Source organism: Mixophyes fleayi, chromosome 4, assembly GCF_038048845.1.
Source record: "Mixophyes fleayi isolate aMixFle1 chromosome 4, aMixFle1.hap1, whole genome shotgun sequence".
In the NCBI taxonomy this organism is placed as follows: Eukaryota; Metazoa; Chordata; class Amphibia; order Anura; family Limnodynastidae; genus Mixophyes; species Mixophyes fleayi.
This window is the reverse complement of record NC_134405.1, coordinates 24,180,433-24,204,307: the sequence shown is the minus strand read 5'-3', so window position 1 is coordinate 24,204,307 and position 23,875 is coordinate 24,180,433. Positions and strand designations below refer to the sequence as shown.

The window sequence follows — 23,875 nt, the reverse complement described above, 5'->3', positions numbered from 1 at the left end:
GTGCACTGTGTCTGGCGGTGTGCACTGTGTATGGCGGTGTGCACGGTGTCTGGTGGTGTGCACGGTGTCTGGTGGTGCGCACTGTGTCTGGCAGGGTGCACTGTGTCTGGCGGTGTGCACTGTGTCTGGCAGTGTGCACTGTGTCTGGCGATGTGCACTGTGTCTGGCAGTGCGCACTGTGTCTGGCGGTGTGCACTGTGTCTGGCAGTGTGCACTGTGTCTGGCGATGTGCACTGTGTCTGGCGGTGTGCACTGTGTCTGGCGGTGTGCATGCTGTCTGGCGGTGTGCACTGTGTCTGGCGGTGTGCACTGTGTCTGGCGGTGCGCACTGTGTCTGGCAGGGTGCACTGTGTCTGGCGGTGTGCACTGTGTCTGGCAGTGTGCACTGTGTCTGGCGATGTGCACTGTGTCTGGCGGTGCGCACTGTGTCTGGCAGGGTACACTGTGTCTGGCGGTGTGCACTGTGTTTGGCTGTGTGCACTGTGTCTGGCAGTGTGCACTGTGTCTGGCGGTGTGCACTGTGTATGGCGGTGCACTGTGTCTGGCAGGGTACACTGTGTATGGCGATGTGCACTGTGTCTGGCGGTGCGCACTGTGTCTGGCAGGGTACACTGTGTCTGGCGGTGTGCACTGTGTTTGGCTGTGTGCACTGTGTCTGGCAGTGTGCACTGTGTCTGGCTGTGTGCACTGTGTCTGGCGGTGCACTGTGTCTGGCAGGGTACACTGTGTATGGCGGTGTGCACTGTGTCTGGCGGTGTGCACTGTGTCTGGCAGTGTGCACTATGTCTGGCGGTGTGCACTGTATCAGGTGATATGCACTGTGTCTGGCGGTGTGCACTGTGTCTGGCAGTGTGCACTATGTCTGGCGGTGTGCACTGTATCAGGCGATATGCACTGTGTCTGGCGGTGTGCACTGTGTCTGGCAGGGTGCACTGTGTCTGGCAGTGTGCACTATGTCTGGCGGTGTGCATTGTATCAGGCGATATGCACTGTGTCTGGCGGTGTGCACTGTGTCTGGCAGGGTGCACTGTGTCTGGCGGTGTGCACTGTGTCTGGCGGTGTGCACTGTGTTTGGCTGTGTGCACTGTGTCTGGCAGTGTGCACTGTGTCTGGCGGTGTGGCTTGACAGGTCAGGTGCGTGCCACCCCAACAGGCTGCTTGTACAAGTACATTTAAACAAAGTAAAAAAAAATTAAGCAGCAATAGTTAGCATATTTGTTCTATCTGTCCTATTAAAACTAACATACTCCTATGTTTTTCAGCCGGAAGCACTTTACTCCACTTAATTGTGTGTATTCATTTTTTTTATTTATAAGATGTTTTGCTGGGATAAGCGAGTTGTTTATGTCAATCGATGTTAACATCCAGTTCCTGTACGGAATCGTACGAGTGACCATGTGCTTATTAAATTCTGACTGACATCATACTGAAAGTGGGTGTGATCTCTACATAACACTGTATTGGTGTCTGTAATCATGGTGAATAAAACTGAAACACAGCCATACAAGAGTGCTATTACATACTCAAAGAGCATGTCATGTGACCAAACTCGCTTATCAGAACCACATCTAAAAAAATAATATTTTTTAATGTCGGTTTCACGTGTGTTTTTGCAAACCGCAGCTTTACACATTGCACCATTTGTATGTTTTCCATGTCTCCAAACTGGAATTGCAGAATCAGATCTGTTGGATTGAAACAATGTGGTTTGATGTGTGGCTTTGCCTTTAGTAAGTTATCCAGTTTATAACGAATAGCGGTTTGGTGAAACTGCACTCTAATAAATGTCTCCCCTATTCATCTATGGGAGTGCTGCACAGTTAAAGGCACTCTGTGCTACCAGCCTGTTGTTTGTCATTGTATGCACATTTGCAACCTTAAAAAGAAGAACCAGTTAGAAGAAGTTTTAACCACAATTGCTGATGTCCAGTAAATAGTTGTTTTTTTCCTGTAACCACTGGGGAAACGGCAGGCACAAGAATCTGTCAGTAGCTTCATTTACCCAAACATGGATGTCACCAGGCTCCTTCTGCTGTTATTCTCTATCCAAGGTTAGTTTACATTTTATGTAAATCATTCTGTTAATTATTTACATGGAATCTTCTACTTTCTATTCCAGTACAGCTATATAGGGGTAAGCTCTGTTCAGTTGGAATCAACATATCTTTCATATATCATATTAGTTATTCAACAACATCCCAAATCATTTCAGTTTATCCTGAGTATTTTAATGTAATTTAGACTTTGATTAGTTACTACCAAATTGATTCAGAGATAATTATGTAATGGGTAATGGGATAAGTGGGATAAATGCTCTGTCTCTGAATTGATCTCATCATGGAATATCTTAGGAAAACCAACAATGTGCATCGAGAAAATGTTTTTATGCTATTAATATACAATTATATAAAAATAGATGATTGGGGAGCGGTTTTGAGACCAGTTGGGTGTACTGGGGGTTGGTATGTACCAGTGGTATCCTATATGCCAAGTCTGCGCCAATACGTTAATCCAGAACTAGATTTACAGCCAATGATCTTATTTTTTCCATCGGTCTAGAATATCATTGGCTGCTGGACATGCTGATAAGTGAGAATGTTTAATGCGACTATAACTAGGCAGTGTGTACACAGTCATATAATTCTTTGTCTACGCTTCTATGGAATTTGATGTCCTGATTATTATATGGAATGTTTATCATCTTATTTCATTAAATATCTGTAGCCTGTTGAATAAATATCCAGTAAGTATTCTTCAAGAGAAGTGATTGCTCTATGTATTTTTATGGGATGTGGAGGATTTTTTTACTAGCTATGTCTTAACCATAACCTTATGTTTTTCCCATGTATCTTTGAAATTTTTAATTGGATAACTACACCACATCTGAGCGAGTTTGGTATTGTTAACATGTTGACGTAATATATAGATGAAATATCAATGGCATGTTGGGTTGTTGAAGTCATATAATTGAATGAACGAAAGTATATTGGTTTAATATTGTTTAGCCATGCAAATGCGATCCGTATGCACACACTCGCATTACAACATTTAGTTATTTATATAATTCACATTCATATTGGTTCCGTTACACTGTAATTTAGGAGCAGATAGTATTTGGTTTATTATTAGTCTATATATATATTAATATATATATATAGTGATTATATGTACACTTCAGTGATATTCAAGGTTCAGGTTATAGGAAAGGTACCATGCCTGGTGTCATATTAAAGCCCTATTCATCAGCAGCTGTCCAGGTGCAGTCGGCGAAGAGATCGCACATTGCATACTTTAGTTATTGATATTAGAGAATAAACATTTGTATGATGCTGGCTATGAAAGGAGCAGTCCCCCTGGAGAGACGACCCCCTCCTTTGGATTCCTTAGATTGAATCAGCCTATGATCTGTTTACCCTGAACCCACCCAACGTCTGGACCTATGAAGCAAGCTACGTCATCTCTATTGTTCACAATGAAACACTGACTGTATATATAATAGCTGCATCCCCCACCAGCCCCAGTCACTTCTGACACAGTATTCTAAGCAGATATACTGTCCATTGGGTCCCGTGGTTACGCAGCGAGCGCAATGCGATAAGAGCGCGGTATGTATGTATGTAACTTTTGGTATTGGCTGTACTGTACTGTATCATAATATAATAAATATATAGTGATTATATGTACATTTCAGTGATATTCAAGGTTCAGGTTATAGGAAAGGTACCATGCCTGGTGTCATATTAAAGCCCTATTCATCAGCAGCTGTCCGGTGCATTCGGCGAAGAGATCGCACATTGCATACTTTAGTTATTGATATTAGAGAATAAACCTTTGTATGATGCTGGCTATGAAAGGAGCAGTCCCCCTGGAGAGACGACCCCCTCCTTTGGATTCCTTAGATTGAATCAGCCTATGATCTGTTTACCCTGAACCCACCCAACGTCTGGACCTATAGAAGCAAGCTACGTCATCTCTATTGTTCACAATGAAACACTGACTGTATATATAATAGCTGCATCCCCCACCAGCCCCAGTCACTTCTGACACAGTATTCTAAGCAGATATACTGTCCATTGGGTCCCGTGGTTGCGCAGCGAGCGCAATGCGATAAGAGCGCGGTATGTATGTATGTAACTTTTGGTATTGGCTGTACTGTACTGTATCATAATATAATAATGTATTGAATTGTTGACTATTTACATCTGCTAAAATAAATCACTTTGTGCGTTAGAAACACAATACAATCGCTTGGGCAATGCTTATTTGAAAATGATAGAATTACTTTAATAGGTTGGTGTCATATGGGCTCTTTGAACGCTAGTGCTTTTCTAGCTGTAAATTTATATAGCTTAGTCATAAAGTTATATAGCACCAAATTGATAAATATTTACTTTTGATAATTTGTCCTGTAATATTATATTATTTAACCTTGAACATTATTGGTGCTGATGCAGAGAGGGGAGTATACCGGTTTGCGCAGCGTATAATGCGTGAAATCGCTCTCCGCATGCCCAGGAGCTGGGCACAAGCATATGGTCCTAAGCAGACCTGCGTGACTCTGGCACTTACACCTGTCTGCACCTAGAAAGACAGGTTGGGTAGGGAATAGGAGTGCACATGCAGACCACGAACACTAAAGGCATTTTCGCGCAAATGTGGCTCATGCTGACCTGCAGAAACATGTATATACGCATATTAGTGGGGTCATGAGTTCAATTCCCGTCCGTGGCCTTCTCTGTGTGGAGTTTGTATGTTCTCCCCATGTTTGCGTGGGTTTCCTCCGGGTGCTCCGGTTTCCTCCCACACTCCAAAAACATACTGGTAGGTTAATTGGCTGGTATCAAAAATTTACCCTAATCTCTCTCTCTCTCTCTCTCTCTCTCTGTGTCTGTGTGTGTGTTAGGGAATTTAGACTGTAAGCTCCAATGGGGCAGGGACTGATGTGAGTGAGTTCTCTGTACAGCGCTGCGGAATTAGTGGTCGCTATATAAATAAATGTTGATGATGATGATATTAGATTATGTACCTGGTGTAGGGCAGATGTAAATACTGACTGCTGGCAATGACTTGTACATATGCTACTGATTCAGAGTTGGATGCATTTTGAGATTTGTATGGCTCTGCGTATCATCATCATCATCAGATAGATAGATATATATATATATATATATATATATATATATAGCACCACTAATTCCGCAGCGCTGTGCAGAGAACTCACTCACATCAGTCCCTGCCCCATTGGGGCTTACAGTCTAAATTCCCTAACATAGACACACACATACAGAGAGAGAGAGACTAGGGTCAGTTTGATAGCAGCCAATTGTAATGTAAGCCATTGCAATGTTTTGCTTTCAAATCTGCATTAGCCCCTATTGTGTATACTGTGAGCTTTAGTAACTAAATAAGCAAATTTATGTTAATAGAAAAATTATGGTATCCGTAGGATTGTCGAATTATTGTACATATATTTCCTGCTTAGTTTAAGGAATAATCCAGCCCACAATTGTAAATACAGGACAAAACAACAGTTGATGTATTTATATAGGATTATGTTAAATTTGACCTGTTAAGATTTTTTTTTAGAAAATATGCTGTCCCAGTTACTAACTACAACATACAGCCATTAGCACAGATAACATTGCTATTATAAAGCAGCTGTTATATGTGCCTTCCCTCTCTGCATGCACGTCCAGTATAACACTCTACTCATTTTATTTATATTTGATGGTTGTGTGGCCTGAAGACACATATAATCATTTACTTGATTTCTTATAGCTTCATGGTGTCACAGAGCTATATTTCCCCAGTAATTTAATATTTATGTATTATTCATACCTGCCTACTCTCCCGGAATTCCCGGAATTTGGCGAAATTAACGACAGTGAATGGATGGGGTGGGGCTTAATTACATCATTAAGCTCCTCCCCCTTCTTTCAATGCCGTGCATTTTGGAGTGGGGGCGGGGCCATGCTGAAGTGAAATAAATGTCCCCACGCCCTCCTCTCCTGTCCCATGTCACATGACTTCTCCCCCCGGATCTCCCGGGGGAGAAGTCTTAAAAGTGGGCATGTATGATATTAAGAGAGGAGTATTATTTAAGTTGAAGAGTGAACTTTTATTCTTTTAAACCTGTTTCACCATGGTATTGTGTTACTTCGTCCCAGAGGTAGAGGTGATTAGCAACTTGGGTCTAATTCTGCTTCAGTTGAAAGAGTTCCTGACAGTAATATTTAATTAGAAAATCTAAAAACACTCTTAAAGTTTAGCTATGGGTAAAAACAATGCTAGAGTGATTGGAATTTAAATAATTGATAACATTCTCCAGCACTGTCCTACAGGCAGTCCAATTAAAAATCAAATCATTAATATAGAGCTTCCAATTAAAAAAAAATATAGGACCAAATAAACAATTTCTCAGAAAATCTCATTCTGAGATTTGCCAAACCATGAACTACTGTGATTCCCATTGCAACTCCAAATCGGGGCTTAATGTAAAAGATTGTGTTTGTGGGATGAGCAGCATCCCCAGAGATTCTTAATTTCCTATGAATTTTGGAAAGCTGGGGAAAAGCTGGAGCCTAAGGGCTAGATTTACTAAGCTGCGGGTTTGAAAAAGTGGGGATGTTGCCTATAGCAGCCAATCAGATTCTAGCTTTTATTTGTTTAGTACATTCTACAAAATGACAGCTATCATCAGTCAGCAGACTTGCCCGATTCTGGTACATACACCCTCCTGCTCTATGGGATAATGGGAGATTGACACATGAGGTTAAGTCTACATTTTGCATTTTGGCCCAGCCAGACTGCAAAGGTAAAAGTGACTCATAAGCTAAATGATCCTGTCACACAACAATGTTGGTCAGGGGGTAGTTATCTTGTGTGAAATTGTGTAACAGGCGGTAACAGGGTAAAGGCGGTGAGGTTAAGAGGGTGGTTGAGGAATATTATAAGCTTGTTTGAATAGGTAGGTTTTCAGAAAACGCTTGAAAGTTTGTAGACCAGAGGAGAGTCTTATTGTGTGAGGGAGAGAATTCCATAAAGTGGGTGCAGCCTGAAAAAAGTCCTGTAACCGGGACTAGGAGGATGTAATGAGGGTGAATGAGAGCTAGAGTGGATGAGAGTGGATGAGAGCTAGAATCTGATTGGTTGCTATAGGCATCATCCCACTTTTTCAAACCCGCAGCTTAGTAAATATAGCCCTAAGTCTTTTAATATTTAAAACATCTAATTCAGTTTGTGCGATCACACCCTAATTTAAACTCTTTCTAAAACTTCTCTTAGATGCGCATTATAAACCTTGGTACGATTCTCCAATAAAGTTTTATAAATGTTCACAATTGAATACAGGGCCACCTTAACAACTTTATGGGCCCCCGGGCAATGCGGTGTACCGGGCCCCTAAAAAAAAAAAAATATATATATATATATATATATATATATATATATATATATACCGTATTTGCCGGCATATAAGATGACTGGGCGTATAAGACGACCCCCAACATTTCCACTCAAAATATAGAGTTTGTTATATACTCGCCGTATAAGACTACCCCCTCTTCCGCACACATTCCACACACCAAATAAAACGTAAAAGAACATCAGATTTGATTTCAACATGTTAATTTATATTCGAATGCCTATGACATGCAGGAAAACTGTCACAAGGCTGTATGTTATCAAACATGTACAGTAAACATAAAACAGTGCAAGTTTATTAAACGTAATTCACTAGTCAATGATAGAAGGAAGATAACAAATAGAGGGAGAGAGCAAGTGCACACTTACCCCTTGGCATAATCTCATACTTGCCAACATTTTTTTTTCTTTTTCCGGGAGATGCCGGCTGGGACGTGGGCGTGCAGGGGGCGGGGCTGCGAAATCGCATCATTTTGGCCCCGCCCCCGTGACGGAATGACGCAAATCGCGTCATTTTACAGTGGGGGCGGGGCTAAACGCCGCGATTCCGGGTGAATCGCGGCGTTTAAACTAAATTTTTCCCCCTTCCTATCAGGGAGATTGCCACACTCGTCCGGGAGACTCTCGCAAAATGCGGGAGTCTCCCGGACAATCCGGGAGAGTTGGCAAGTATGCATAATCTTTAATGCTTTTTCATTTGATTTCCAGTCCCGAACCATCTTTTCTGTTACTCCATATTGTCTTGCAGCAGCATAATTATTATGTTCCATGGCAAGGTTTACAACTTTAAGTTTAAAACTTGCATCATATTTCTTTCTTTTTGCTGGTGCCATGATAGGGTTGATAGGGGTTTGACTGCTGGACATTTTCTATGCTGTATTGTACTGTACAATGGTGCAGTACTGTGGTTGGCCGTTGGCTGTATACAAACCCTGATTGGATTGGTCCCTGCTCCCTGTCTGCCCTCCCTGTCAGCAGAACGGGCCGGTCACGCCGAAAAGGCTGGCACCCCTGTATCGCAGCTGATGCTCGCCGCAGCCACGCTGATGACCCGCCACGGCTGCACTGGATACCGCGCGATACTGGACCCAGTGTATAAGACGACCCCCCCACTTGGAGGCATGTTTTTCAGGGCAAAAAAGTAGTCTTATACGCCAGCAAATAGGGTATATAAATAGTGTGTGTGTGTGTGTGTAAAAAATATATATATGTATGTAAAAAAAAACGTTATATATATAATCACTTTTTTTTTACATATATTATATATATATATATATATATATATATATATATATATATGGGCCCCCTTAACTTACCTTAAGTCCGATCCTCTTCTTTTTTCCACGCCGCTGAGTCTCTTCTGCCCTCATTCACTGTGAGCACAGCACGGAAGAGGGGACCAGGGAGGGAGCCGGATCACCACTGATGTGACCGCAAGGTAAGTATTTTATTTTTTGTGTGTAAAATATGGCATGTATGGGCATTTACATTCCTTAATAAATCAGGCCCCCAGTAGTGAAGTGGGGTGGAGAGGTATCATTACTTGGGGGGCCTTGAGGCCTAGTCCCTGGTGTACTGGAAAATCTTCAGTAGTGCCACAGGAAGGCAAAGGAACCAGATTGTTCAGGGTGAAGGCAAAAGTGGGATAGCATTGGACCAGTGGTTAGCAGGGACAGCTATGTAGGTCACAGGAGTGGGGATGCCCAGAGCCAGTGATAGGACAGCAGATGGTGATGGTGGAGGAAACACGGCAAAATAGCCAAGACAAACCAACAACTGTAGGACAGCTGTGGGTAGAGAGTGGTGGTTTGTTATAGTGGTGGGTCTCCAAGATAGATCCCGGCATGTTAGTAGAACCCTTGGCTTATGGTAAGCCCACTATAGGTACTTTGAGTGTCTTGGAGGTGTGATTAGAGTGTGGCAGTGTGGCATGCTATTTGGAATGTAGAGAGTCACTCACATAAGGTCTGATGCTCCACCAGTGTAAAGGTGCAACCAGCCCACATGAAGCAGTGACATATGGCAATCCAAAAATGCCTGGAAGGCCACAGGAATGCCTGTAAAAAAATTGGATTAATGGAGAATATGGAGAGAGCTTGAAAAAGGATACTATAGACGATATGGGGCTGATGCAGAGTGGGATGTATGCCAGTTTGCGTAGAGTATCAATCGCAAAACCATTTTGTGCATGTTCAGAAAGTGAACGCACGCATATTTGTGCATGCAGACTTGCCCGATTCTGGTACATACACCCTTCTGCTCCTGGAGAGGCGGAGTGGGAATGTAAGTGGCATTCTAATCTGGTGGTAGTCATAATATTGACTTACAAAAATCCGACACTACTTACCATGACATGACGATCGAAAAGATGTGATGGGCAACTTGCTCATATTACCAACAGTTTGAAAAAGTGAAGTACAGCAATTTCCACAGATGAAGATCCTGGCACACAGAATGACTTCACTTTGAATGACAACAGTATTATTGCTGGTGCTAAGAGGGCAATGGAAGTAGGCGCCGGCTGTACAATGCTTTTTAGTAAGCCTTGTACACTGTAGAGCTGTCCCGCACTTCCATTGCCCCCCTAATAATACTGTTGTCATTCAAAGTGAAGTCATTCTGTGTGCCAGGATCTTCATCTGTGTAAATTGCTGCACTTCACTTTTTCAAACTGTTGGTAATTGTTATGAATCCCAGTGTATTCACGAAGAGCAACAGAAGTGTAAAGCAAAGTGTCTTTATTCAGGTAAATACACAAACAAAGATTACTCAGTTCCATTGATAAGAACAGGTTCCTAAGGAGACTGTATAGTAAAAATGGCAGGAACAGGTATTATAAGTTTTACCCCAGTCCAGAAGGCACAAGGCAGTCCAGGAAAGCAGACAGAGTCCAGGGATAAGGCAGTGATCAGACAAACAAATCCAAAAAGCCAGGCAGAGATCAAGCAAATTAGCGAGGTCCAGAAGTCTGTCCAAAAGGTCAAGGCAACAGGCAAAACAGCGTGGTCCAAGGTACAGGCAAACAATTCAGGGTCTCAGGCAAGCAGGCAAGGTCCAAGGTACAGGCAGGGGTCATACACAGAAGTTCAGTCCAGCAGGTATATACCAAATAGCACAGGAGCAGGTTAGCAGCAGCCAGGAACAAACGGGATGAACTGCACAGAGCACAGCTGGAGGCAGGTACTTAAAGCAGTGCAACAGTGCAATCAGGCATAATGCAAGGAGATTAACTCCTTCAGGCACGTAGAAGAGTTCAGCAACAGAACAGCAGCAACTCTGGTGGTATGAAGAACTGCTGCTAGGTACAAACAACAGACAGAGTTGTAACATAGCCCCCTTTAAGGAGCGGATTCCAGACGCTCCATACAAGCTCCCTTCAGGTCTTCCTCCTCTTCTTTTTCTTTTTATGGGATCTTCCTGAAGATCCAATTGGGCTCTTCTCCAAAGGAGCACAGAGAAGATTCTTCAAAAGCAAAAGAAGAATTGGCAAGTTCGTCCACTAAGTCTCTTGTATCTTCAACAAACTCACTTTCAGAGTCTGAGTCCCAGCCAAGGGTCGGGATAAGACCTTTTATTCTATTAGAAGATGGCGGTATGCCCAAAAAGCCAGTCACCAAGGTTGATGCTTGTTGAGACTGAGGTGGCATAGAGAGATCCCGATCAGGTGACTTTACTGGAGGTGGAAAATATTTCTGACAGACTGCATTTACAAAGTCCATGGTGTTGTGGGTAATGGGATCATCAAATTTAAGACGGGAAAAAGCCCAAGTCTGTGGCTCGCCTCTGAAATTCATGATAATCTAACCAACTTGGTTAAATTGGTCAGAGAAATATACTGGAAATTCTTCAAATTGCTTCCTACAAGCTTGAATGACTAAAGAAAATTGTTTCAGGTCTCCGTTAAAGAAGTCTGTCCAAAAGGTCAGGGCAACAGGCAAAACAGCGTGGTCCAAGGTACAGGCAAACGATTCGGGGTCTCAGGCAAGGTCCAAGGTACAGGCAGGGGTCATACACAGAAGTTCAGTCCAGCAGGTATATTCCAAATAGCACAGGAGCAGGTTAGCAGCAGCCAGGAACAAACTGGATGAACTACACAGTGCACAGCCAGAGGCAGGTACTTAAAGCAGTGCAACAGGTGCAGTTCTAATCAGGCATAATGCAAGGAGATTAACTCCTTACAGGCACGTAGAAGAGTTCAGGAACAGAACAGCAGCACCTCTGGTTGTATGAGGCACTGCTGCTAGGTACAAACAACAGACAGAGTTGTAACAGTAATATGAGCTTGTCGCCCATCATACCTTCATGATCATCATGTCGTGGTAAGTAGTGTCAAATTTTTGTAAGTCCATATTTAGTACCCAACCCTTCTAATCTAGGCCGAGCACAGTAAAAGCTTATTTACACAAATGCATTTCATGCAGATCTGATGAAACACGCATATACACCTGTCAGGAGCCGTATCTCTTGCACCTGCTATTGTAAGGAATTACTCTGATATTTTCACCTCCCACCACTAGAGGTCTCTGTATTTGTAACTTGTCCTTAGATTTGCCCTTATCCTTGATGGCCAGAATGTCATCAAGGAGAAACCATCTAGGATCCTGTTTCCTGTTTGGGCCTATAATAAGCACTTCTTGGATCAGACATGTGCTTGAGTATTCTACTTGCTCAGCTCCTGCTATTTGCTACCTTTCCATGCATCTGTGACTACCCGCTTGTGTACTGACCTGGCAAACATCTGACTACACGCTTGTGTAACGACCAGGCAAACGTCTGACTACCCTCTTCTATACCGACCTGGCAAACGTCTGACTACTCGCTGGATATCTACTCGGCTATTGGGCTTCAGATAATACCACCAGTATCGTTACACCTATATCGCAGGTTCAAATACTCACTGACGATGATGACTTGTCATAAATCAGGTGCATTTGCTGCTAATGTAGAGGTGGACTAATCTTTAGATGCGTATCGCCTGACATACACTATTTTTCCATGATCGTTTTTAAGAAGTAATTTTCTCCTTGTGTGGCTACCAACACTGCATGACCCCTTATATATCCAAATACATTGTAATTTCTTATTTTTTGGATTGTTTGTGACAATTAACTTTTTTCTCTTAATATTTGATAGGAATTTTGCTCATAATGGAACCAAGGGAATATACTATATATTATCAAATGTTGAGACGTTAATTAATTTATTGTAAAATACATTGTTGTTCTTCACTCTAACTAGGAGGACCCCTTAGTTACTTTTTTGTTTTTAAAGTTTATTCACTTTGTCCTTTACTTATCACAACTTTACTTTTATCCAAATATTTTGCTAGGGATTATGAATGTTGTAAAAAAGTATTTAATTGATACTTATATCACGTCATTTCCAGGAAAATGCTGGATCTTGTGATTTTTAGATCGATATCTTCTATATATATATATATATATCCCTCCCCCCTGTTCTCAATGGCCAATATAGAATTGATGGCATGAAAGGAGGTCGTTTGCTGCAATTCTGTGCTCATAAAGTGGGTTGAAACGGGTGAAAGAAGCAATGTATATTGAAATAGAAGTAATTTTATTGCAGGAAACTACAGTTTATTTACAGATCAATCTGCTGGAATTGTGTGCTGAGCAAGTTACGGGACAGTGACGAGTAGACAATCAGTAACTACTGGCAGTTATAGTATATTGGTAAAGTAATTAGTAGTGGACAAAACAAATTATTTCTTGCTTTAAAAATCCAAGTGTTTGACTGTGACAGCAATTGTATGAGGGGCAAAATCACTAACATCTGTGCTATTAAGCAAAACAAAAATTATACTCTGAGCAGCACCCCCCCCCTCCCAAAATATACAAATGATCTTCTTTTAAAGAACCAATTGTATATATTTAAAGGATATTGTGGAGCACAGTGTCTAATGAATTGCAAGGCAACAGTCCCTCTCTTCCCTATCTCATTGGGTGTTCACCAAGTGTGTCAACAACTGCAAGTAGCTCCAACTGTACGTAGCTTTACTCGACTTGTCAATCATGGATCAGTCTACAGATCAGGAGCATTCCAGTACTGGCAGATGAAGGTGTAAGAAAGCATACTCCAAATGCAAATACTGTTTGTCAAGCCCAAAGAAAACATCAGCTTTTGATGGAAGAAGTAAAGGAAAAGTTACTGGTGATTTGTGTACAAAAATGGAAATCGCTAATTCATCTCCAAAATAGGCACATAAGTGTATAAAAAAGGACACTAAGGCTGAAGAACAAATTGGACATTCACAGAATCCTGAAGAGAGTATAAGGTTGTCCATGAGGGCTATATGAGGGTCTGATATTTCAGATTCTGACACTGTAATTATAGAGCATCCTCCTTCCACAATTTCATTGAAAAAAAATGGTTTTTGTCAAAGTGAACTACAAATTGTATCAGGATAACATTTGTTGCTGCAATTGCAAACAGAATCTCTAAGGCTGGGTACACCCTACAGGTTTTTCACCCCGATTATCGGGCCAATCACACGATAAACGACCATTCGGGCTGATTTAATTTTAAACCAGAATAAAAATCTTGTTCAACAATGGAACAATGTCATTCCAATTCTGCATTGTGTATGTACTCATAAACAGCAGTGTAGGCAGATCTCTATGGAGTGAATTACAATCTTTTCAACCAATGGTTATGACAGATTAAGAGCACAAATCTGACGGTAAAGCGAGTAAAACGTCAATAGCGTGTACACAGGAAGCGGCATGCTAATCAGGACTTTGAGTCAGTGGTGAAATCGTTAACACAATCCCATCAGGAGAAAATTTCTGTAATGTGTACCCAACTTAATGCTGAATTCCAATGGGGATGAACTAGTAGTGCACGATGATGATATTGACATGAGGATAATAATGATGACATTGTCAACATTGAGGAAGATGACCATTGTTAGCCTACAGTCAATTAGCACTTTGTTAAAATCCCTATGTATTCTACAGTTCAACAATCAACAGCCAAAATATTTTTGGGTGGGTGCGTAAACAAATCAAGCACTTCAGCCACAAAAGCGGCATTCCTTGTTGCTGAAGTGCTTGGTTTGTTAAACTATGCATGGGCTTTTTATTATATAAAAAAAAAAAAAAATAACCACAGATATAGCACTCTATGATCCTAAATGCAGCCAAAATCCTGATAAAAGGGTATACTGCCTATTGAATAACAACTAACCTTCAAGAGAACCTTCAAGCGCTGAATGTCCTGATGTAATATTGTTGTCCTTTTTAATATATGACATAAGGGTGGGTGGGAGGTCCCAATGACAATTCCATATTGCACTGTTTTACATTATGGGCTTTGTTCACCATGGTCTATCTTGCCTAAAAAACATATTGATGCCGCCATCCGTCAAATTATATTTTTATTACTGCCTCTCTACCATGTGTCAAACATGCTGTCTAACATTGAGAATCCATATAATGAGCTTTTACAATGTATCACACAATCTAACGTTGAAAATATTAGTCCTGAGTCATTAAGGAGAGCAAGGGGAAAAAAAGGAGTAAATTTGATCCTGGTCAAACCATGTTACAATACAAGGGGTGCAAATAGTTTATTATTTTGCACATACGTTAAATACTGGCTGTTTTTTCTTGCAGCACACAAATACTTGATAGTTTTATTTTTACACTGCAATTTAAAGTTGATCTAGGACCTGTCCTACCCCAACTATAAATCTGTCCCCACATTTTAAATTAACCTCACCTTCCAATGCAATATGGTTTTTCCAAGGTGCAAAATTACTCCTTTTTTATGCTTTGCTCTTCTTAAAGACTCAGGTCCATTGCGTCCATGGTGTTTCTCCCACCATTTAACTTATCTACAATGTTTATTGATGTTACTGTAATCTGTCTAATGAGCTTTTATTACTGCAGCTGATCTATCTCTCTATAATGTGTCACATATATTGTCTAATGATGTGAATAACAAGTCTGTGGTCCCTCCCCCCCATTTTACTTCTGGGTGAGGCCCACCTTGGTCTATCTTCTTTTCTAAAACCACTATTCTATCAGTGTGTGCTCTGCCTGTATGTTTAAAGTTGTCCTTAACTTTATCAATTTGTCATCCTCTCTGCCACTGCTGTGTCACAATGTTTTTTAGGGATCGTATCTTTTAAACTGCCATGTGTTTGTTCAGCATCTATGTCACTACTTTTAGCCAGCCAGCTTGCTGCAGCCCTTGGCCAATGTTGTCATAAAATTTGACAGCTGTGAGGTGGTCATTAGAAAATATACTGTAAATGACTGTTAATGATATAGATACTGTATTGTATTGTAGGAAGAAAACAGCTTAAAATTACATGACTTTACTTGTTTTTTTGCAATTTTTAATGAAATCTGTATCCAAAATGAAAAACAAATCACATGAGGTTTTTTTGTCCAATACCAAAACCAAAACATGAAGATGATTTTAGAAACAAAATCAAAGCCAAAACTACAACACAGGGGTCTACGCACATCTCTATTTATAAAGATATATTTCATTCATATCTTAGTGTGGACGTTAAGAGTACCTCAGCATTAGAATCTTTAGAATCCCATATTGTGCAGTACGTTGTAAGTAATAATAGTGATTATATATCTTAATAAGTTTTAGGTTCACCGTAAACAAAATACTGGTACCCATAAACAGTCACTGTTAAGAAAAACACTTTTCATTTATTCAATAATTTAGCTGTTAACATTGTTGCAATTATAGATTATTTTTATTTTATACTGATGGGTATTTCCTAAGGTATAAATTCTGCATTCTCAAAGGCGTTTCAAACTTTCTCGTTTATAATCCATTTTATTTGTAATTACCACTCTTGTCAGCAGAATAATAATTAATTTCTATCATGCTATTATTTTGTAATATTTTAAAGCTATTTTTCAACATTTATTAAATTCTTTTTATTACATTTGTGAAAATTGTAACTTATCGAAGTCAGTTATCAATGACAGTGGGCAAACTTGTATTTGGGACTCAACTTCTTATCAATCACATCTGACATATAAATATTATCCCACTTTTGTATATCTATATTATCTGCATATATCTATAATATAAATGCTTAGTGGCGTGTGTTAGTCTGTCTGTCTGTGTGTGTGTGTGTGTGTGTGTGTGTGTGTGTGTGGAAAAAATAAAACCAAGCTGCAGCGCCACCTGCTGGGCGGAGTTATACACTGACCTACTAAATTCTTAGTGTGTGTGGAAAAAAGAATTCAGAAAGGGCTGAAATTTGGTATGCTAAGATGTTTTTAATTTGTTAATTTAATTTGTTAATAGTTAAAAGTGTTTATAAAGATTTGAAAAAAAAATATATATATTTCTTGAAGGAGAAGTGACAGTTGGGAGTGGTTGGTGGTTGCCGGGGGTGACAGTGGGGAGTGGTTGGTGGTTGCCGGGGGTGACAGAGTGAGAGGAGTGTGATACTCAGGACCGCTGAGAGAGATCTCTGTGTCTGGAAAGACATCTGGATAGATGTGGCGATGAAAATGAAGGATGAGGTGAGGGAGAAGAATGATGAGGTGGTGACATGTGGACAAAACCACGTTAAAAAAGGGCGCTTACGTCGGGAAGTAACGCTCTTCCCCTGAGGAGGCCTGGGCTAGGCCCAAATGCAAGAACCTTTTTAACACCTTAAGTAGCTTGATTTGACTAGAATGCATGAGTATCATGCACTGGTTAACTTGTATAGCATAACTGTGAATTTCTACAAAATTTAAACACATCCCATTTTAAATTAAGATGTTCCATTCAAAACTGCATCAACAACTTCATATTATTCAGCAGCCATCCATAGCTGTCTGCCATCCGAAATTTCACAGAACCCTCTCCGAATCAGTGTTACCCGACGCATTTTATGGCAGCATCTCCAAAACTACGTCAGCCACCTCATATTATTCATTAGCCCCTTCAAAATTGTCAGCCTCTTCATATTACAAAGTTGCTCCTCCACAATTGTCAGTCCATACATTATATAGTAGCCACTCTATTATTTGACAGTCACCGCATATTACACAACAGTCTCCAAAACTATCAACCATAATTACAAAGCAACCCATCCAACACTGTGGCACCCCCACACTGCAATTGCTACCTTCTCTCCATTCATCAAAATCATTATGCAGAGGTCATTTCCTATGGGCAATGGGCTGGCTGACAATTTGCTGAGAGGTAACAGCAGTCTCAGTTCCACCATATATAATTTAACTGACCATAGGATTGCAGCCTACTGAAGGACAGAGTTTTACTGCATCAATTGATGATCAGTTGGATGATCTGATAACTATTACATGATACAGTGAACATCAGGGGATCTGCGGCCCTCAGTGTTGCATAAGGAACTACAAAGTACTTTCCACCTGTCAAGTCTACTGCTGCCCTCACTTCTCTTACGCGAACTGATGTAATCTGAAGCCTCCACCCTCTATGTGACATGTGCTGGCTCCACCTGTGAGACCCAGGGGTAAATGGGGTAAATGTATCATACTCCGGTTTCTTCAACTTGCAGGAGTTCGGCGAGATGAAAGCTAAAATTTAAAGCGGCGCTGCCTTGTAAAGGGAAACTTGCCTTTACAAGGCAGCGCCACTTTAAATTTTAGCTGTCATCTCGCCGAACTCCCGCGAGTTGAAGAAACCGGAGTATGATACATTTACCCCCGCAGGGTACACAATGCAGCCAACACAGGACAGAAACAGGGGGGAGGGTGAGTGTAGGGTGTTCTTCCCCTTGTGGACTGGTGCTTCAACCTGCAAAAATGTGGATCTTCAGTCGCAAAATTTCTTGTATTCGCTATTTAACATTAGAGCAACATAGAGAACATTAGTTAATGTTAAAGTCTTTTTTTTGCTATTATTTTTATTATTATTATTATTATTATTGTAAATATTTTAAAAAAAATAATCATAAATATACCTGTAAGGGAAGTACAATCGACAAGGTTTTTTGATTGTTTTAGCCTTTGTAATGTTTTCAAAATACAAATATGTTTATATCCTACCAATAAAAAGCACTGCCAGTCCCAAAAGTACACTAGGGTGCAAAGAGATTTTAAAAAAGTATTATCTGCTTTACGAACACAGCAAAACGGCGACTGTGATATTGTTATGAGGGTAAATAATCCCCTGGTCCTGAAAAGGATAGTAATAAGTAGAAGATATAGCAATGCTAAAAAACAGCAAAATAAAATAGAATTGTAAAGTATGATGAATGAGATGGGAAATTTCACCGATTTAATAAAAAGAGATATTAATGATATTTGTCCCTTCAGGAGGAACCAATTGTGACCCAGATAAAGCATATTGCACAGAACAACAAGAAATGATAACGGTGGAAAAAGGGGGAAATGTGACTCTTCCATGTACCTTCAGTTATCCTAAGGACTGGGACAGCTCCACAGTGGTGAAAGTGTACTGGAGACAGGGAGAAACCAGCCCCTGCGGAAACAGTCCATTTATTTATAATCACACAGAGAAAATAACACATTATTTATACAGAGGACGGCTGTTCATGGAGGGAAACCCAGAGGAACAGAGAACAGCAAATATCAGAATCCAGAACCTGAGGAAAACGGATGGTCCCGTGTTCTGCTGTCGGGTCGTGCTAGAAAATAAGGAAAGAAAAGAACAGTGGCAAAATCGTCATGGGACATTTATTCACTTCAAAGGTAAAAACACAACAGTCCTAGCTCCCTTCTGTCTGTGTCACTGTGTCACCCTGCAAGGGGAGGGACAGACTCATAGCTCCCAACTGTCTATGTCACTGTGTCACCCTGCAGGGGGAGGGACAGACTCATAGCTCCCAACTGTCTGTGTCACTGTGTCACCCTGCAGGGGGAGGGACAGCCTCATAGCTCCCTTCTGTCTGTGTCACTGTGTCACTCTGCAGGGGGAGGGACAGACTCATAGCTCCCTTCTGTCTGTGTCACTGTGTCACCCTGCTGGGGGAGGGGTAGACTCATAACTCCCTTCTTTCTGTGTCACTGTGTCACCTTGCAGGGGGAGGGACAGACTCATAGCTCCCTTCTGTCTGTGTCACTGTGTCACCCTGCAGGGGGAGGGACAGACTGATAGCTCCCTTCTTTCTGTGTCACTGTGTCACCTTGCAGGGGGAGGGACAGTCTGATAGCTCCCAACTGTCTGTATTACTGTGTCACCCTGCAGGAGGAGGGACAGACTCAGACTATGTCTGTCTATGTAACATTTTTATCTTCTCTCTGTAGATCAGTTCTCTATAGAACAGCTGGATGTTGTCCCTGTTACAAAGGGAGAAGATGTAACTATACCATGTTATGTTCATTATAATCCTACCTTTTCTGATACTATAATGAAGGTCACCTGGAAGATGGGAACGAGTGATCTGTGTTCTGAAAATAAGGGAATAATTGGGACTTGGACAAAGGAGAACAAGTTAGATAAGTTTGGACAATGGCCAGTGGTGAATTTCCCTGAGGACCTCTCATTACATGTAAGAAATGTGACACCATCTGACAGTAAGCGGTACTGCTGTGAGGTGAGGACAAGAAGAGGTTCAGTCACTGGATCTGCACATGGCACAGAGGTCGTAGTTGCAGGTAAGAACATTTTTATTTCTAGAAATTAATGAAGACTTAGGGCTAGATTTACTAAGCTGCGGGTTTGAAAAAGTGGGGATGTTGCCTATAGCAACCAATCAGAACTATTTTTTACCATACAATAATCTATCCAATGTCAAAACACATTACTACAATGATATTTGTGCCAAAAACACAAAAATATATACATTTTGTGATTTATTTATTTTTTATAGTTTATTTTATTTCATTACTTTTTCACAAGTAAATCAACCTACAAAAGTTAGGCATTAGTGATAAACATATGTTTAACTTTTTTCCCCCACATTATTGCATAATTTCAAATACTTTTCAGAGGATTTTTATTTTTAACACACCCCAAGGAGGTGCGAGATAAAACAACATATTTTTCAGTTTTACCCGCCGCGTTAAAAAACAATTGAATAACTTTTAACGTGGAGGCCTCTCACACACCCTATACTTTCAATAGACCTTCTACTGGAGCACGAGAGGACCGTTCCATGAAAAAAAAATGTAGTGTTAAAAGTGGAATGGAATTGTTGATAAAGTTAAACCGCTCGAAAATGATAAAAAACAGCGTTAAAATGACTTAACGCGGTAAAAAAAACCAACTCGCTAACAATTGAATACCCCCCTGTATGTTTTCTATAATTAACAATGTAGATGCATCATATTTGCCCAGACTCTAGAATTTTGGATAGTCCTTCGGGACACTCTGGCCTTTCTCCCAGATCCCACCAATTTCCTAGTGAATTTCACAGGATGTGGATCTCAATGATGTGATTTTTCACTTAACCTCCTCTCCAGGAGGTTTTTAAAGTAAGCAAGTATGAAATTTACTGGGAATTGGTTCATATAGCAGCACATTTTTGTTCCCAGTTGAACATACGTTCAAATAATACAAGTGATTTATTAAGTGACTATAAGAAACTTTCCATCAATAAAAAAAAAACAATTAAGTGATTAAATAATTTATTCTTAGCTACAAACAGTGATCAGTCAACGGAACCCCATTGTCTCAACTCAGACACTTGATTTCTTTAGAGCGAAGAGTTCTGGACATGAGTTTTCTTGTGATTCTAGTGTGATTCTGGTCTTTCTTTGTTTCGTCTCCCTTGACCATGACCATATAAGGTAATAATACAAATGTACATATATGATTCGCTTATCACAGCATGGATACATCATTCAAGTAGAAACAATAGTATACATTGAAGGTATATAGTCACATGAAAAGCATATTTCTGTCTAACCCTCACAATCCACTCTTGCTTTTAATGTGAACTAAATACCATAATGATAGTCCTGTTGTTTTTACTGATGTAGCTGTGTAAAGTTCCTGCAGATAATGGTGAAGGTAGGCAGATCCAGCAATCGGTCAGGTTGGTGTCTTCAATCAGCCAATGACGCATGTGGATAAATGGATTATCCCACCCTAGGTCCAATTGTCTCAGTTCTATTTTTCCTCTTATCAAAGTATCATTCTTGGGATTATTCATACAAGTATCTGAAGTTTAATAATTAAAAATATTAAAGCAATTAGAACAGGTAGGTATAACAGAGGCCATAGCTTCTTGTTAGGCTTGGCACTGTAAAGATTCATCTTCTGTGCTCTGTCCTTCTCTGGGATACAACCTAGACATAGGCAAACCGAGGGGGGGGGGGTTCCTAGTGCCTGGGGCACTGTATAATTGGGGTGGCTGGACCCTGTCCCCGCTTCACACGGCTCTGCTTGAAAAGGGAGAGTTGCGTGCACCTAGCAGTAGTGTACGCAGCATTGCCCATGTATACTATAGGGATAGGAAGAGTTAGAGAGCAACCAAGCACTGTCTAATATTATAGCCACGCCCCCCATGCATGCTGGTCAGACCAACTGGAGGCGTGGTGTGGAAACCCCCCTCTACAAATCCTGCGTTTGCCCCTGCTAGAAGCAGGAAGATATATATACAGGGTTAGATTCACCATCAATCAAAACATAAAAGGTTTGTCCTAGCACTGCAGTCACTATTTCCCCTTTCTTGTGTTTTGTCGGGGTGCCAGCAGACAATATCCAAACTTTGGCACCTGGTACCTCATAATCCTGTTGTGTGACTATGTATGTGGCATCTGGTATGATAACCAAAGTCCCCACCTTATCGCTTTTTTCTAGTACACAATAACTATGGAAAAAGAGCTGTACAGATTATTCTCCTAATTTACCTTGTTGCAGTCTATGAGCCCATGTTCAATGAACCCCGACACTGCTGGTGGGAAGAAAATACATGGCTTCTCCATGTTTACACTCTAAAACACCAGTAGGTAGTCTTAGTTGTTCTATTTGATCCGCCTCAGCCTCATAAATTTGTCTTTCACACAATTTCACACATTCTCTAATGAACACTGGAAAACTAGGTTTATCCGCCTTACGTTGGTGTTTGACATGTAATGTGAATGCATGTGGGGGCCTAGGTGTAGGAGGCTGTAACAAACATCGGAAGGGAGTCCAATCACCAATCACATTGATTTATACTGTACAAAGCATTGCTACTTACTCTATCCCAACCCCTCAATGTGTGCATGGGCGTCCTCTTCCTAATTGTTCTGTTAACAATCACTGCACCATGAAGGATCTTACCGAAACAGCCAAAAACATAATTACTATGGACTGCCCTCTCAAAATATTCATTCCAATTCTGTTATCTGTGTGGAACAGCAGGTCCTTTCTGTGTTTGGTTTTGCTGCTGCCTTGCTGATGTCAGCCTGGGTGTGATCACATAACTACACTCATTTCCAGCTTAATCTGACACCTGACCTAATTGGCTACCACTGCTTTAAAAACTTGTCGAGTTCACTGAAACCATTGCTGGTTATAGCATTCACACGCTTGCGTCTCCATACTCCTGTTCCTGAGAATATTCTGCCCCTGCCTGATACTTGGTTTTGACCTCTGCCTGTGACCACCCCTGATTGCTGCCTGGATTGTCCTTATTGCTTATGACCCCTGACTATGTATATTGTTGCCTTGACCGACACTTTTTCCTGGTGTTTGACTACTACTACTTGATCACTACTCAAGATTAAGTCCTGGGAACAACCAAGTACCGACGAACATATCTGGTTCCATTGTGCTAAAGGTAAAGCTCTTGTCTACAACAGGTTCTGATAACCTAACTCTTAGGGTAATTCATGACAATCTGGTGGGTCAGATACCAGCACTTTAACAGGGAAAATTGGCCCTTTTCCTATTTTGAGTCTGCATTGAAGATGGGCCACCCTCATCTGCATATCTCCTAAGCCTTCTACAGCTACCCATGTGTTTTGTGAAGTACCGAGATGCGAAACATGAAATAGTGAGACCTCTGCCCTGTGTCCAGGAAATCTTTACATCTTAGAGGGCTCACATTTGATTGCCAGTATATCGGCACTATTACATAGTGGCATCAATCCCTTGGACTCATAATACAGATGTTAAAATGTACTTGTGGATCCTGAGACCCACCTTTCTTTCATAAAGGGTGTGGCCCCCTCCACACACTGCCTCTATCCCCCTGTGCCTTGCACTGCTTAAGTGTATTTTGTATTTCTGCATATGTGTTAAAAAATGGTGTTGCTGTGGGTGTTACTAGAGGAGAAAGCTGTGCTTCTCCTCCACTTCACTCTTTGCTATGTGCATGGGGTCAGTGCCCTTCTGTTTTCCTTGTAAGGCTTTCCACTGTTTAAACAAATCTGCAGTGGGTATACAATCTATTTTTTCATTAGGTACTACTATATTTAACAAATCAAAAAACATTTATGTTCTAGTCACTTTGTATTATGAATGTGTGGTGGGGGGCTTATACTGTTTCCCTAGTCCTCCCATCCCTCTTGTAACAGGCCATTGTCTG

At 41.0% G+C, this 23,875-nt stretch overlaps 1 protein-coding gene across 3 annotated transcripts in view; it reads left to right on the top strand.

Moving 5' to 3' along the window:
- Window positions 1–1,532: 1,532 nt before the first annotated feature.
- Window positions 1,533–23,875, top strand: part of LOC142151117 (sialic acid-binding Ig-like lectin 12) — a 45,675-nt gene continuing 23,332 nt past the window's right edge. The window contains exons 1-3 of one of the 3 annotated variants that reach the window (XM_075206448.1): window positions 1,533–2,051; window positions 18,711–19,106; window positions 19,662–20,012. In XM_075206448.1, coding sequence (XP_075062549.1) covers window positions 2,009–2,051; window positions 18,711–19,106; window positions 19,662–20,012 — 790 coding nt within the window. In that variant the 5' untranslated portion in view covers window positions 1,533–2,008. Of the gene's footprint in view, window positions 2,052–2,643; window positions 2,744–15,989; window positions 16,011–18,710; window positions 19,107–19,661; window positions 20,013–23,875 lie in introns of those variants that run through there. The other 2 variants (XM_075206449.1, XM_075206450.1) reach the window with 2 other exon arrangements.